This window comes from Neodiprion lecontei, chromosome 6 (genome assembly GCF_021901455.1).
Source record: "Neodiprion lecontei isolate iyNeoLeco1 chromosome 6, iyNeoLeco1.1, whole genome shotgun sequence".
In the NCBI taxonomy this organism is placed as follows: Eukaryota; Metazoa; Arthropoda; class Insecta; order Hymenoptera; family Diprionidae; genus Neodiprion; species Neodiprion lecontei.
Window position 1 is genome coordinate 29,019,736 of NC_060265.1, and position 12,136 is coordinate 29,031,871.

Genomic DNA, 12,136 nt, shown 5'->3' on the forward strand with positions numbered 1-12,136 from the left:
GGCGCTGCCTGTAACGCAAGGTGTCCGCGAAAAGGCACGACGGGGTTACGGGATAAGGGACAGGCAATTGTGCCCCGCTTTACGACGACGAGAACTTAAGCCAGCGCAAAAACTAATACCCGGCAAATAACAGACATTACTTATACTTGCGTACGCGCGCTTGCCGTCGCTGCTGTTCATCTGCTGAACCATGGTTTGGACATGCCGGACTTGACATTGGACCGCGGATATTACATTAGCCGGGCACGATGTACGCGTTCATTTATTTTACACGCACCTTTGACGACCTCGCCTCCCGAAAATGTTTCACACCGATCCCCGTTTCACTTACACAGCTGAATAAGTAGTCGCATAAATTGAGCCAAGCGAGCATTGTTTCACGTTTCCGCACCGCAATTTCAGTCCCTGCGTGACGCTGCAGAGTACAGAGAGTAAATTGTTCGTTTCACGAGTTATCCTCGAGGATTTTTCTTTGTTTGAATTCGGGCAGCTTGGGAACAGGGGGCAAGATCGGTGTGCAACCGTTTAGGATCGATATAGTATAGAGTTTCCGGACGTTCGAAAGGTCGCCATTACGGATAATGGTCAGATAAAGAACGATTACCAAAATCGGAGCATTTCATTCCGTTCAACCAATTAACTCCCGGCGGGCCTCAATCAGGAAATTCCTACGTCAAGATTTATCTGTCCTCAGGACTTGCCGGGCCACACGCAAAATCAATAGTCCTCATCCCTCGCCTTTTGCGTCTTCGAGTTTCGAGCTCTCTCTCTCTCTCTCTCTCTCTCTCTCTCTCTCACTTTCTCTCATTCTCCAAGATTTCTCATCCCTACCTGCGGCCTCGCGTTTGGCGATGTCTTAATTTCACCCCCGAATCCTCAATTTCCTAATTGAGATTAATGGAGGATGAGGTTCCGAAAATTGGCGGTTTCGAGTCAACGGCTAACCCGAAAGAAACACCGCTGTCGAACGACAATCACTTACGTGCCTGCGGGTGGAGAGAATCTGTCTGTCCGTGGTAGCCAAATTTATTTCACGCGAGTACCTTATAAAACAGATTTTCCCTCTTCCACGTACCTACGTGCCTAGAATCCGAACGCAGAGCGGCGAATGTACAACCAGCGCTGGGCAAGTTCCGAGCTTGTTCTCGCGTCGTCGAGCACGCTTCGTGACTTCAGGCAGCCGACGTGGATGTCAATCCGTCGAAGATGAGAGAGAGATAGAGAGAATAGGACATATTAGCATACCCCGTTCCCCACTTGGTATTCATCTCACGAGAACGTGGTACGTCTCAATTTAAGCACATTTACGGGTCAGAGTAAAAGAATGCGACGCTACAGTTTAGGCATGCGAGCATCATCGTGCACGTCAGTCGAATATCCCTTTTTTTCGGTCTTCATTTTTCCTCAGCGAAGAGCGGAGAGCGAAGAATTCGAGGAATCGGTATCACGATTATAATACAGTTCCAATTAGTCCCATCAAACATCCCACCGGCTACCTTCCATGTGATTTTTAATTGACCATAAATGCACGGTGTCCTCGACGTTTCGTTGCTCTCGAGGAAGATCTGTGTCATTGCGTCATTCCGGATGATTAAGGAACGTCCCCCCTGGCAGGGAATCGGCTCGACGATAATTGATGGTACGCGCTTGATCGGAATCTCTGACAGCGTCGTAAGTATCCTCACCTAAAAAGTGGCGGGCGATGTAAATGCGACTTGCAAATCGTTTAACGTTACGTGGGGCGACTCGAAGAGCCATAAATCGTCCATTCAAGTCGAAGGCTGCATATAAACCAACGCTGAACCGAATAGACCCTGTTTTCTCAATTCACCCTGAACAAAAAATTTCAGAGTGTAAAAAATCTTCTATGCTGATCTCGTTGCATTGCGTCTTGACAAGGATCGACAAGCTGAGAAGCAAAGAACCGAATAAAACTCTCTTGGAATACGCGATTTCAGATTCTGTGCGGTACGCCTTACATTACTTCCTCGACTTTGCTACTTTATTAGTTGGGCAATGCGGTCTCGACGGCTGTTCCAGAAGCGAATAATAAATTCAGCGGTGCGTCACCGTCATTACTGTCATCTTCTATACGTATAGGTACGTGTGCATCGCGGAAACTGGCGTCCCATGCAGCTTGAGAATCCACGAATTTAAAAATTGTACTTATTCCAGTTCTCGCGAGCATACAACGCAGTTAACCCAAATTCTTATCGCGGTTGGAATTGCACCGACAACTAACGACTGGTGCTTTGAATTTGAGATACTCGAAATGTGGAACTCTTGGAAACGGCACAATTTCTTCACCGCCGAATTTCACCTACTAGACTCCCTTGCAAACCCATTCATTGAATCAGGGTCAAAGAAACTCTTACAGCTTTGTTCTCAACGCGATAGTTGAAAAGGCTTTTTTACCTTGCCGACTTCCGACGTTTTCCGAAGTCCATAAAATATCAGGCACTGCTTACCCGTATTGCGTGAATGACGGGGTGTTCGGCCTCAGGAACGGTAGCTGAGGCTCTCTATTCTCGATATCGCGATACACGCAGCTAGCTAGACAGCCGTCGCTGTGTCCAGCAGGAAGTTGAGGAGGAACACAATGGAGGGGGTCCAGGGATCAGGACAATGCGTCGTCCTGACCGTAAATATTCGGCGACAGCCCGCAGCATTGTCGTCCGGGGTTTTTCTCTTAATTGTCACAAATTCGTTGGTTGGTATATTTATGAAGGTTTTGGGTGGTCCAGACGGCCCCGCCGAATCACCGGCGCAGTTACATATTATTCATGCTTCGCCGCTATCGAGCTTGCCGAAAAACCAGAAACCAGGTGCCGATTTCGGTGCGAGTCTTTGATTTTTTCGAATCGCGTTCGGGCAGCCAAAGAGGACGCATTGCAACGACGTTTCGACGGCGGTTCGAAGCGACCGAGTCCAGGGCGGTGCAGAGGGTGAGAAAGTAAGTCCGTGGGATAAGGGATCGGGATGAAGGAAAAAGATGCCAAGATATACCTACACGTATATCCTCGACGATTGTACATCCACGGATGTCGGTACGGTATAAGACTCGGTATAATGCCGCAGGTTGAACAAATAGCAGATAAGATAAACTAATTGCCAGCCTCTTAATTGGAAGCAAGTCGGCCTGTGTCACCAGGCATATTGTACCTTTTGCTCCCGGTCCCGTTGTCCTCTTCTCGTCCCGCACCGCATCCTAAATTCAGTCGGTCGGTGAGTCCGGCCCCCTTCGATACAACTCGGTGTCTCGGATCTAAACTAAATTTAATTAAACTTATAATCCGGCCGCCGGTCCGGGCCGCTTTTATGCCCTCGAATTAAGATATGGAATACAGAGGCAACGAGAGAGCCGAGTCCGTTAACAATTCGTCTTACATGAACGAGAATTCTCCCCCGAAAGCTAATTGCTATCGGTTACCACGAACCAATGACCGTAATTATCGTAAGTTTAGAAGAGGAACGAGTTATCCCGAGGTCCTTAGGACGCGGAGCACGTTTTACTCGGTTTCTTTTTTCGTGTTTTTTTTTTTTTTTTCTTTTCCTTTTTCTTCCATCTTTTGAACCTAGAAAAGAGGCGAACCCGAGTCTTTGAAAGTGTCGGGAAAACCAAAAACCGATTTACTTGGCGCGGTGTACTAAAAATAAAATCAAACAGGCCTACTCCTCTCTTATACCGCAGCCCCGATCCCTGCAGGTCGAGGGGACATTAGGGCGCTGAAGGGGTTGGGCACACACCGCGGCCCACGCAGACCGACGCCGCGACGCCCTGCGCCGGGCACTCCAATTCCAACCGTTGATTTCCTCCGGAGTGGGTCTCGAGGGCTTCCCAAATAATGTCAAAACTCACCCGAGCTTTTCACCTCCTCGTTGGACCCGGCCGCCCAGGACGGGCATAAGCACCGGCTCTCGGCCCCTTCGCTTCCTTCTTAACACGCTCGAGTGTTTGATCTGGAAATCATGAGTGCAAACCGGCGCGGCTGATGCGGCGGCGACCGTTAAACTCGATGCCCCGTGCATTTGGTTCCTAATCTCTTTACGACGTGACCAAATTTCCTTCGAGCATTGTCGCAGCTGTGAACGAACGGCGGATTCGACTTGATCACAAAAATCGATTCGAGCTCAACGTTTCGATCTGAAGTTACGAAAAGAGAAAAAAAAAACTGTTTCAATACCCCCAGAAATGTTAGTTGAGGCAATTGTAGTGAAGATGAATAAAATGAAATCCCTTTTATACGATAGAAATAATCATATTTAATAATAAAGGTACCGTAATTGCTGGATATCTTTTAAACGGTATTCTTCTCTTTCTCCATCTTTTTATACAGATAGTCCAGCCCAGTCATACTGAAATTTTCAATCACCGCCGATTTTTTTTCTCTTACCTTCGCGATCACCGTTCCGATTTGCAAGGATTGGGACGAAGGGTTGCAGAGAACACGATAAATAAGACATCAAACTAGCAGTGTATGAGCGTGTATTTGACAGTGTTTCGTTTTATCGTTTTGTTACTTGCAATTTTTTCCTCTTTCGAGTATATTATTATTATATGCATATATATATATACATATATATATAGTGGCACACATAACACGCACGCGCATCGCGATTCGTGTTGGAATGTTATATGATTATCGTTATTGCTAGCACCGAGAGGAATCGCGCCGATTCGTACGTGTAATTAATTTCGGCAAAAGTCTAAATTTTTCAACAACGAAGCGGTCCGCGTACCTCGATTATCGCGTTACTCGCATTTTCATCCTGCAATTCCTCCGCTGTCGAGTGATTCTTGCCCAAATCGAACCGCATCGCGTTCCCTCCCGTTTCTCGTTTGGCGCGTTGCTCGTTTGCATCATACGTCTCTTTCTTGTATTATAAATTTATAGATATAAAATACGCTAAATTCTACTCCAACTTTTTTGATTCCACGGATCCGTAACCGCCGTTTAAATGCATCGTACGTTTTCGAATAAAAATTGAATCACGTTGAAGCAAAAGTTTGAAAAAATAAAAACTTTACCCATAATTACGCACGACCCGCACGCAGTACGACTTCGACGAGCAATCGCGCCGCTATTTATTCATGACTCAATCTCCGTATATAATATATTGGATAATATACAACGCGAATAAGTTATTACTTTGTTATCGATAGTGTGCCCCACGTCGGTATTTAAATATCTTACAATACACATCTTTCTATAATATTTCAATTTCAATTTATTTTTACCTTTTTTTTGTTGCTTTTTTGCTCCTCGATTTTTTTTTTTCTCATTCTCATTATAAGGTATAGGTACTATCTATCTAATGTAGTCAGATTCATAAGTTCTTTTTTTTTATCCTTTTATTATTAGTATTATTTCGTTATCGAAATTCGCTGATTCATCGTGACGAACGTATAAAAAAATGATATAAATTTACCTTTATTTAATTTAAGAAGAAAATTTGAAAGTAAAAAAAAATAATTAAAAAAAAAACTTAAAAAAAAAAATAATAATAAAAAAACTAGATGATGGATTTTCTAACGTCCGAGTCGTCGGCTTGCGGTTCTCTTCTTTCCCGGGTATAAAATGAGCTGTTATCTCTTCCTTTTACTCTCTCTCTCTCTCTCTCTCTCTCTCTCTCTCTCTCTCTCTCTCTCTCTCTCTCTCTGTCTATACGTCAAGAGATATTCTTATGACTTGATTATCTTTAAAATATAAGAAAGGGCGACTACCAAGACTTTTGTATGCAATTTCAGACAAATCCGGAAGTAAACAAAATTACCTGAGAATCCGAGATGTAGAACGCAACGATGTCCCCGAAAAAGAAGCCCGACCGCAAAACTCCGAAGACCCGACCTTACAAAGTCTACTTGGTGAGTGTGAGATTATGCATACATATACAAACGATTTGGGGTTAATTTTAAAGGGAGGTTGGCGTTACAATACCATTATTACAATACATAATACATTACACGTTATATTAGTTGTCTGTTATTTTTTAAATTCATTAAATTATAAGCGTCGAGTTTAGGTTTTTTTTTTTCATTTTTTTTTTCATGTTTTTTTTCACATTGTGGTCAGCTGCACTTCTAGCGCGACATTAATACATATGTATGTACATATATAATATATATATACTATATGTGTGTGTGTGTGTGTATATATTATACGTATATAGCTCAGCTTGCTCGAGCGTGCTGAAATCGGTGACGTTGAAATTTGAGCACGTTTCTTTCTCTCCGTCTGTTTTCGATTACTGCTCTGTATTTCTGACGCGCAGTACGCTATTTTTCTTTTGTAAAGCCCGACTCTAACACGACGATCTTTGTTGTTACAGCAAAAAGAAAGAGATAAAGAGAGAGGGGGAGAGAGAGAGAGGGCAATCAAAGTGTCACTGATTCTAGCACGGTGTTTTCTACGCTCCGCCATATGCATGGATTCGTTTTTCTATTTTTAATTTTTATTTATCATTCTCTCCGTAATATTCATACAAACACCTCGTGTCCCATGGCCCTCGACGCACTTTTAAATACTTTCAACGATTCACGATATAATAATTATAGGCATGAATTTGTTATTATTTATTATTATTGAGTATTATCAGATTCAAACGAAGAAATAGAAGAAAAAAAACGAAATGAAGATAAAAAATGAAGTTGAATAATGTTCGTGAGAATAACTAATAACGGATAGTTTTCCGTTTGTAGTTTTGTTTCGGATTTTTTTCTTCTATCCTCAATGAATGTGTATGATTTTTGGATGACGGTGAACGGACCTTATCGTTACAAATACGCATTATATCTTGCAATGAATTACTTTTTTTTTTATATATATATATATATATAAAAAAGAAAACAAGAAACTGAACGTAATACAGATGCCGTGCGGGGGTCACCGGGGTATATAAATTTACATAATAACGTCTATATGATTATGAAATGTGGAGGACGGGATAAAGTAGAGGATGATGAAGAGATATACCTATAGTGAGAGAGAGAGAGAGCGAGAGCGCGAAGAGAAAAGTGGGCGGCAAGGGGGATATAGACATCAAGAGAGCAGCCCTTTTCACTTTTATACATATATAACGTCGTTACGAGGATGAGTAGATGGAGAGAGAGAGAGAGAGAGAGAGATAGCAGGCGGGAGGGAGGAAATGAGGCTCATCGTACCTGTCAGGTTAAGAACTAAACATGATTTCAATAAATAAACTACCTAGGGGAGCGTTTTGTGTATACGGTGCAAGAATTCTCCTTGCGCGACGACTACGTGAAACATTGTACAAGACTTGAGAAAAAAAAGAAGGAAATAAAGAAAATGAAATGACACGAGATGAAGAGGGAAATTGGCGTACGGTGTCGTTCGTTATATTATCCACTTCTAGCTTTTTCTTTTATCCGTTTGTTATATTTCTATTTTCTGGAGCTCTCGTTAAAACCGCGATGAATTTAACAAGAATTTTAAATTCAATTCGTAACCACCTGATCGAAAGTTTGCTGCAAAGATTCATCGCGGTACGTTGTAACACCAGCGAATGAATGAAGAAAAGAGACACACTGGTTTCGATTGGATGGAAACTAAGTGGTGATCGGATGAGAAGTAGAGTTAGGGATGAGGGGGGGGGGGGGATTCATTCCTCGAGTCGCCACCGCGTCACAATATTACATAACGTACCTATAACCTAGTAATACAGTCTGCAGCAGCATCCTAACAATTAAATTCATTATCGTTATAATAATGTAATATAATATATGTAATAATAATATTTTACACGCACTTTTGCATCTGACACAACGTAACAACAAACACGGCATTCACCATCGTCATACAAATATTCTCGTTTCGTATTTATCCTAAGTGTACCTAATCTTTTTCGTTTTTTCAATTTCGCGTTTATACTCTCCTTCTTGTCTCGTTTTTCGATTTTGAATTCATTTCAATGTATTTTTTTTTTCTTTTTTTCTTTTTAGTTCATCGTTATTACTTAATACTCATTTTCCTGTCACTGACGACTATATCAGCGACGTCGTATCAAAGCTCGATATATATATATATATATATATATATATATATATATAGTCGAAAAACAAGAATAAACCAAAAAAATAAACAAAAGAATAAAGAATTGACAAAAGTTAAATATATTCTCCAGGGTTTCGGTCTTACACACTTCCTCTCGATCCTGAGTCACAAATTCTCATCTTACAATCAGCAGGATTTCAGGTAAAAACTGAATTTCGATTCCGTGCGGCGGGAGACCAATCGTAACGATTCATACCGTCATAAGCCATAATCATATATCCTGATCATCGTACGGTAATCGAAACCGTCGTTAGGGTAATCATTCATATTATTATGGCATAATTTTTTTTTTTTTCTCCTATCCTTCTCGTTTCACAATCAATTATTACAATAATAATTTTATTTCCAATTTTTTTTTAAGCGCGTTTACATTACGCACGCTGGCACGCGGTCTAAGACGACGATATATGTATATATATATTATTATATCTATAGAACGCGAATGTAGCACACTGCAGCTTGGAACAGTACAGCTATATATGGGATTTAGAAAACGAGTTACGAAAGAAGAAATAATAATAATAATAATGATAATAATAATAATAACAACAATAATCAAAAAAAATTATTCGAAAAAAAAACAACACGTTAAAACGTGAAAAAATACTCAAATGAAGAAGGAAAAAAAAAAAAGAAGAAGGAAAGAAAGAAATGACAATATATCTATATGTATGTATATATAAATATATCAGTCAGTCGTCTGATCTGTAAGAGCGCGCGCGCGCTGAACACAGCTACTACAACTTTTTTTTTTTTACTTACTTGGCAGCGACACGACATTATAGCACGACGCGGCATTTTTAAAGGGGCGGGGGCGGGAGGGGGGGGGGGCACACACGGGGGGAGGGGGTAAGAGGGGGAATTTTGTCCCCCCACGCGTACGACGTAAAGTGTCTCTATGGCTCGAAAACCTCCGTTGAAAAAAAAAATAAAAACGGTAGGAGTCGGGCGACAGTCTTCGGTAGCTCAGTACTTCTTGGCCTCGCGAATTCTACCCGCGAGTCGTCTCCGAAGTAACGGTTGCTCGTGCATCTTGCCGCGATTGTGCCGATGGTGGTGGTGCCCAGATTGGTACTTTTTGGGCGTCCTGTGCATCACCGGTTTCCTCAACTCGCCGCCAAAATTACCGCCGACCATTATGTTGTGCTGATTGATGTTGAAGAGCGGGTTGTACTTTATGAAGTTTAAACACTGGTCCCGTCCCTGGGCGTCCTTCAGCGGCATTCCCCGCTTGTTGAAACCCAGGTAGTGAGTCTTGTCCACCGCGCTTCTGTACCTCAGGTACGAACCGTTGTCCTCCTCGTAGAACTGGCACATCGGTCCTTTTCGTTTTCTTGGCTGAAAAGGGGACCCGGTATCGGTCATTCTCACCTTCGATATCGAACGGGTGAAGGACTCGGGTGTGAAGACGCGTTTAGGAAATAATTCAGGATCTCTTTACCACGCTTGGCTTCATGCCCGGTCCTCTTAACGTTCTTCGTTCATCCCCTCGCTCTTATTACTCACGTAGCGAATACTCACCAAGCCTACTAGCTTCCATCGTTTGTTGAAACATATATATCGCTCGCTTTCCTCTGCAAAGATGTACAGCTTCCCGCTGAAGTCGTCGGACTTTGTCGTTAGCTTTTCTGTAATCAGAAATAAGACGGAAGGATAAGAATTACGCAGGTGGCAGAGGTTGAAAGGGTTTCCAACGGCCCGTACGCTTCCGAGAATGTACGGACCGAGGGTGAGAAATTGAGAGAGCCGATCAATGATGGAAACGGTTGAAATACCGAGGAAGAAACGACTGCAGCGGGCCGGAGGAAACGGTATTGAAGGTATTTCGTAACGCGGCGACAAACGATGCACCGGAGGTCGACCGGGGTCCAACGGCATCCGCTAAGTGGCGAGGCACACAGAGTTCGTCTGTGTCTCCATGGTTTCTCTTGGTTCATCTTCATTCTCCTTCATTAGCACATCAAGCGAGCTGCAGACTCTTTCTCGGCCGTTTCTCGCCGGTCCGGCATCACCGACGTAGGTAAAACACTCCTCCCGCCATAAAGTTCCGGGAGGAGGTAAGCCTTCTCGGAATAACGGAGGAGCCACGGCTGCATCCTGAAGGGGTCGGTAAAAGGTGCTCTTACATCGGAAACCATGGGCAGCAGCAGCAGTAGCCTGAGAGACGTAGGAAGCGGAGCTTCCTCGAGGAGCGAGATATTGGGAGGTACCGGTGAACGGTTGCAGTCCTCACCGTCTGCGAGATCATTCTGAATGTTTGGTGGACCGTCAGAGCTCTTCGCCCACACAAATCGTCAACCGAACCGTTGATTGGATTGCGACAGGCCCTCACGAGTGCCCGCCTCTAGCTATAAACGACCAGATGGGGTGACGACCGTTCCTGACGATGGTCGGCGATAGTAAAACTAAACGTCGCTGAGCGATACCCGGCTGCAGGTGACTCGCCTTTCGCTCCGAACGAGGCGGGACTGCAGGGACCACCTCTTGTTTCTCCCAGCCGAATGACGAATCGTCACGTCGCGGCGTCGCCGAGTCTCGACGTTGTTGCGAGCAGCCGAGGTACGAGCGAGGATAAGAGGCCCTCGATCGCGATTCGAGATTTAATTAATTAATGAACGCGTGGCGATTAATTGGTGCGGTCCTCGGCTCGGCTTCGGATTGAGACCTCCCGTTGCGGGGTTTACGACGCGGTTCGGGGACATTCTTGATTTCGGTCCCAGAAGAGCAAGCTCTCCCTCTGAGCCCGAGGACCACTTCACTTTAACGAGCCACCCGGAACGGGAGACCGGCCACCCTAGGTCGGTTCTGACTCCGGTTATTTTTCCCGTCCCTGCAGACCTCCTCGCCGATGGGAATCGCGTTTGCACGTTACAGTTGTGCCGATTATGAGCACACGCGCGTGTTGTGCTCAAACTAACGAGACAAGACCTCCGTTCGCTGAATACAAGTTCGACTATGAGAGAATTCCGACCTTATCCACGCCAATGAACAGATAGCGTTTCAATTGTGAACAATTCTCCTCCTTTCGGACAGGGTACCTTGTCACTTTTGTCGAGTATCGGAGCGAGTATCCCGAATCGATTCGGACGGGTCATCGTCCGCTGCCTGGGGCTAGGATAGGTATCTGATTAACTCGGATCAGTTGTGTTTCCATAAGTCGGTGATAAATAAATTTAGATAGGGAGTTATCTCGGGTACACGTCGAGCGTCCCCTTTTCTGCCTCCCCAAGCCACTATCGCGTCAATTTTCTCACCAACTTAGTTTCCCATATCCGTCGGATAGGCAATGCGCCACGTCTATATTTTACACCAAAAGTCGAGTCGGTTTCGGATGGCGTACCTACTCAGCCTCCTTGATCCCTGTTCAATGCGCGTGGCAAAATAAACTACGAAGAGACAATAGACGGGATAAGGGTGAGGCGGCGAAGGTGGATCAGGGGGGCGACGATGAGATGCGAGATCTTTGATCGGGGAAAAAGGCAATTGCCATCTCCTAATTGGGATTAAGCGGCCATTAAGATGCCGCAGAGGTGACGAGCGGCGGCTCGAAGCGTCGCCAAGGACTCGCCGTTCCTCCTCGAGGGGCGGAGATCCCATTAAAGGACAGACCGAGAGGGGGGAATTCCTTACCCATGCCACCTACTAGGTATTTAAATGGTCCAGATAAGGACGCCGATTTGAATATCGAAGCCATTGTTCAGATCCATTGAGATTACAAACCTCGGCACGCATGCGATCGAACCCTGTCATCCACTGCGCAGGGCAGACAGGTACCCCATCCGTCAACCGATCGTAATTAACTTGGCAGACCCCGACGCTTGACCCCGGTAGACGAGACCTAAACTCTGCCCCGGAAGACCTCGACGCCAAGTTATATCAATTCAGCTAATTACGTTAATATCAGAGAATGCCGCGACCATAGCTGCTAGATTTTAACCTCCATACATATATGCATGCGTAAAAGCAGGCTCGAACGTCTCTGGGCAGGCCGAGCTGGATGATTTATTCCACGTAGTGTCATTCGCTGCTAAACGACGGAGATCAACTATCCCGGTATTTCTGAC

General features: G+C 44.4%; 1 protein-coding gene and 1 long non-coding RNA gene across 5 annotated transcripts in view; one reads left to right on the forward strand and one right to left on the reverse strand.

Annotated features, from left to right (window-relative positions):
- Positions 1–5,708: 5,708 nt before the first annotated feature.
- The window catches only part of LOC124295009, a 58,819-nt gene continuing 52,391 nt past the window's right edge, over positions 5,709–12,136 (forward strand). Inside the window, exon 1 of the long non-coding RNA XR_006904912.1 lies at positions 5,709–5,866. This is a non-coding gene — a long non-coding RNA (uncharacterized LOC124295009). The remainder of the gene's footprint in view (positions 5,867–12,136) is intronic.
- Positions 8,742–12,136, reverse strand: part of LOC107224470 (fibroblast growth factor 17) — a 98,498-nt gene continuing 95,103 nt past the window's right edge. For 2 of the 4 annotated variants that reach the window (XM_046742950.1, XM_046742949.1), the window contains exons 4-5: positions 9,594–9,700; positions 8,742–9,410 (exon numbers count right to left, since the gene is read on the reverse strand). In XM_046742950.1, coding sequence (XP_046598906.1) covers positions 9,039–9,410; positions 9,594–9,700 — 479 coding nt within the window. In that variant the 3' untranslated portion in view covers positions 8,742–9,038. The remainder of the gene's footprint in view (positions 9,411–9,593; positions 9,701–12,136) is intronic. The other 2 variants (XM_046742948.1, XM_015664533.2) reach the window with 1 other exon arrangement.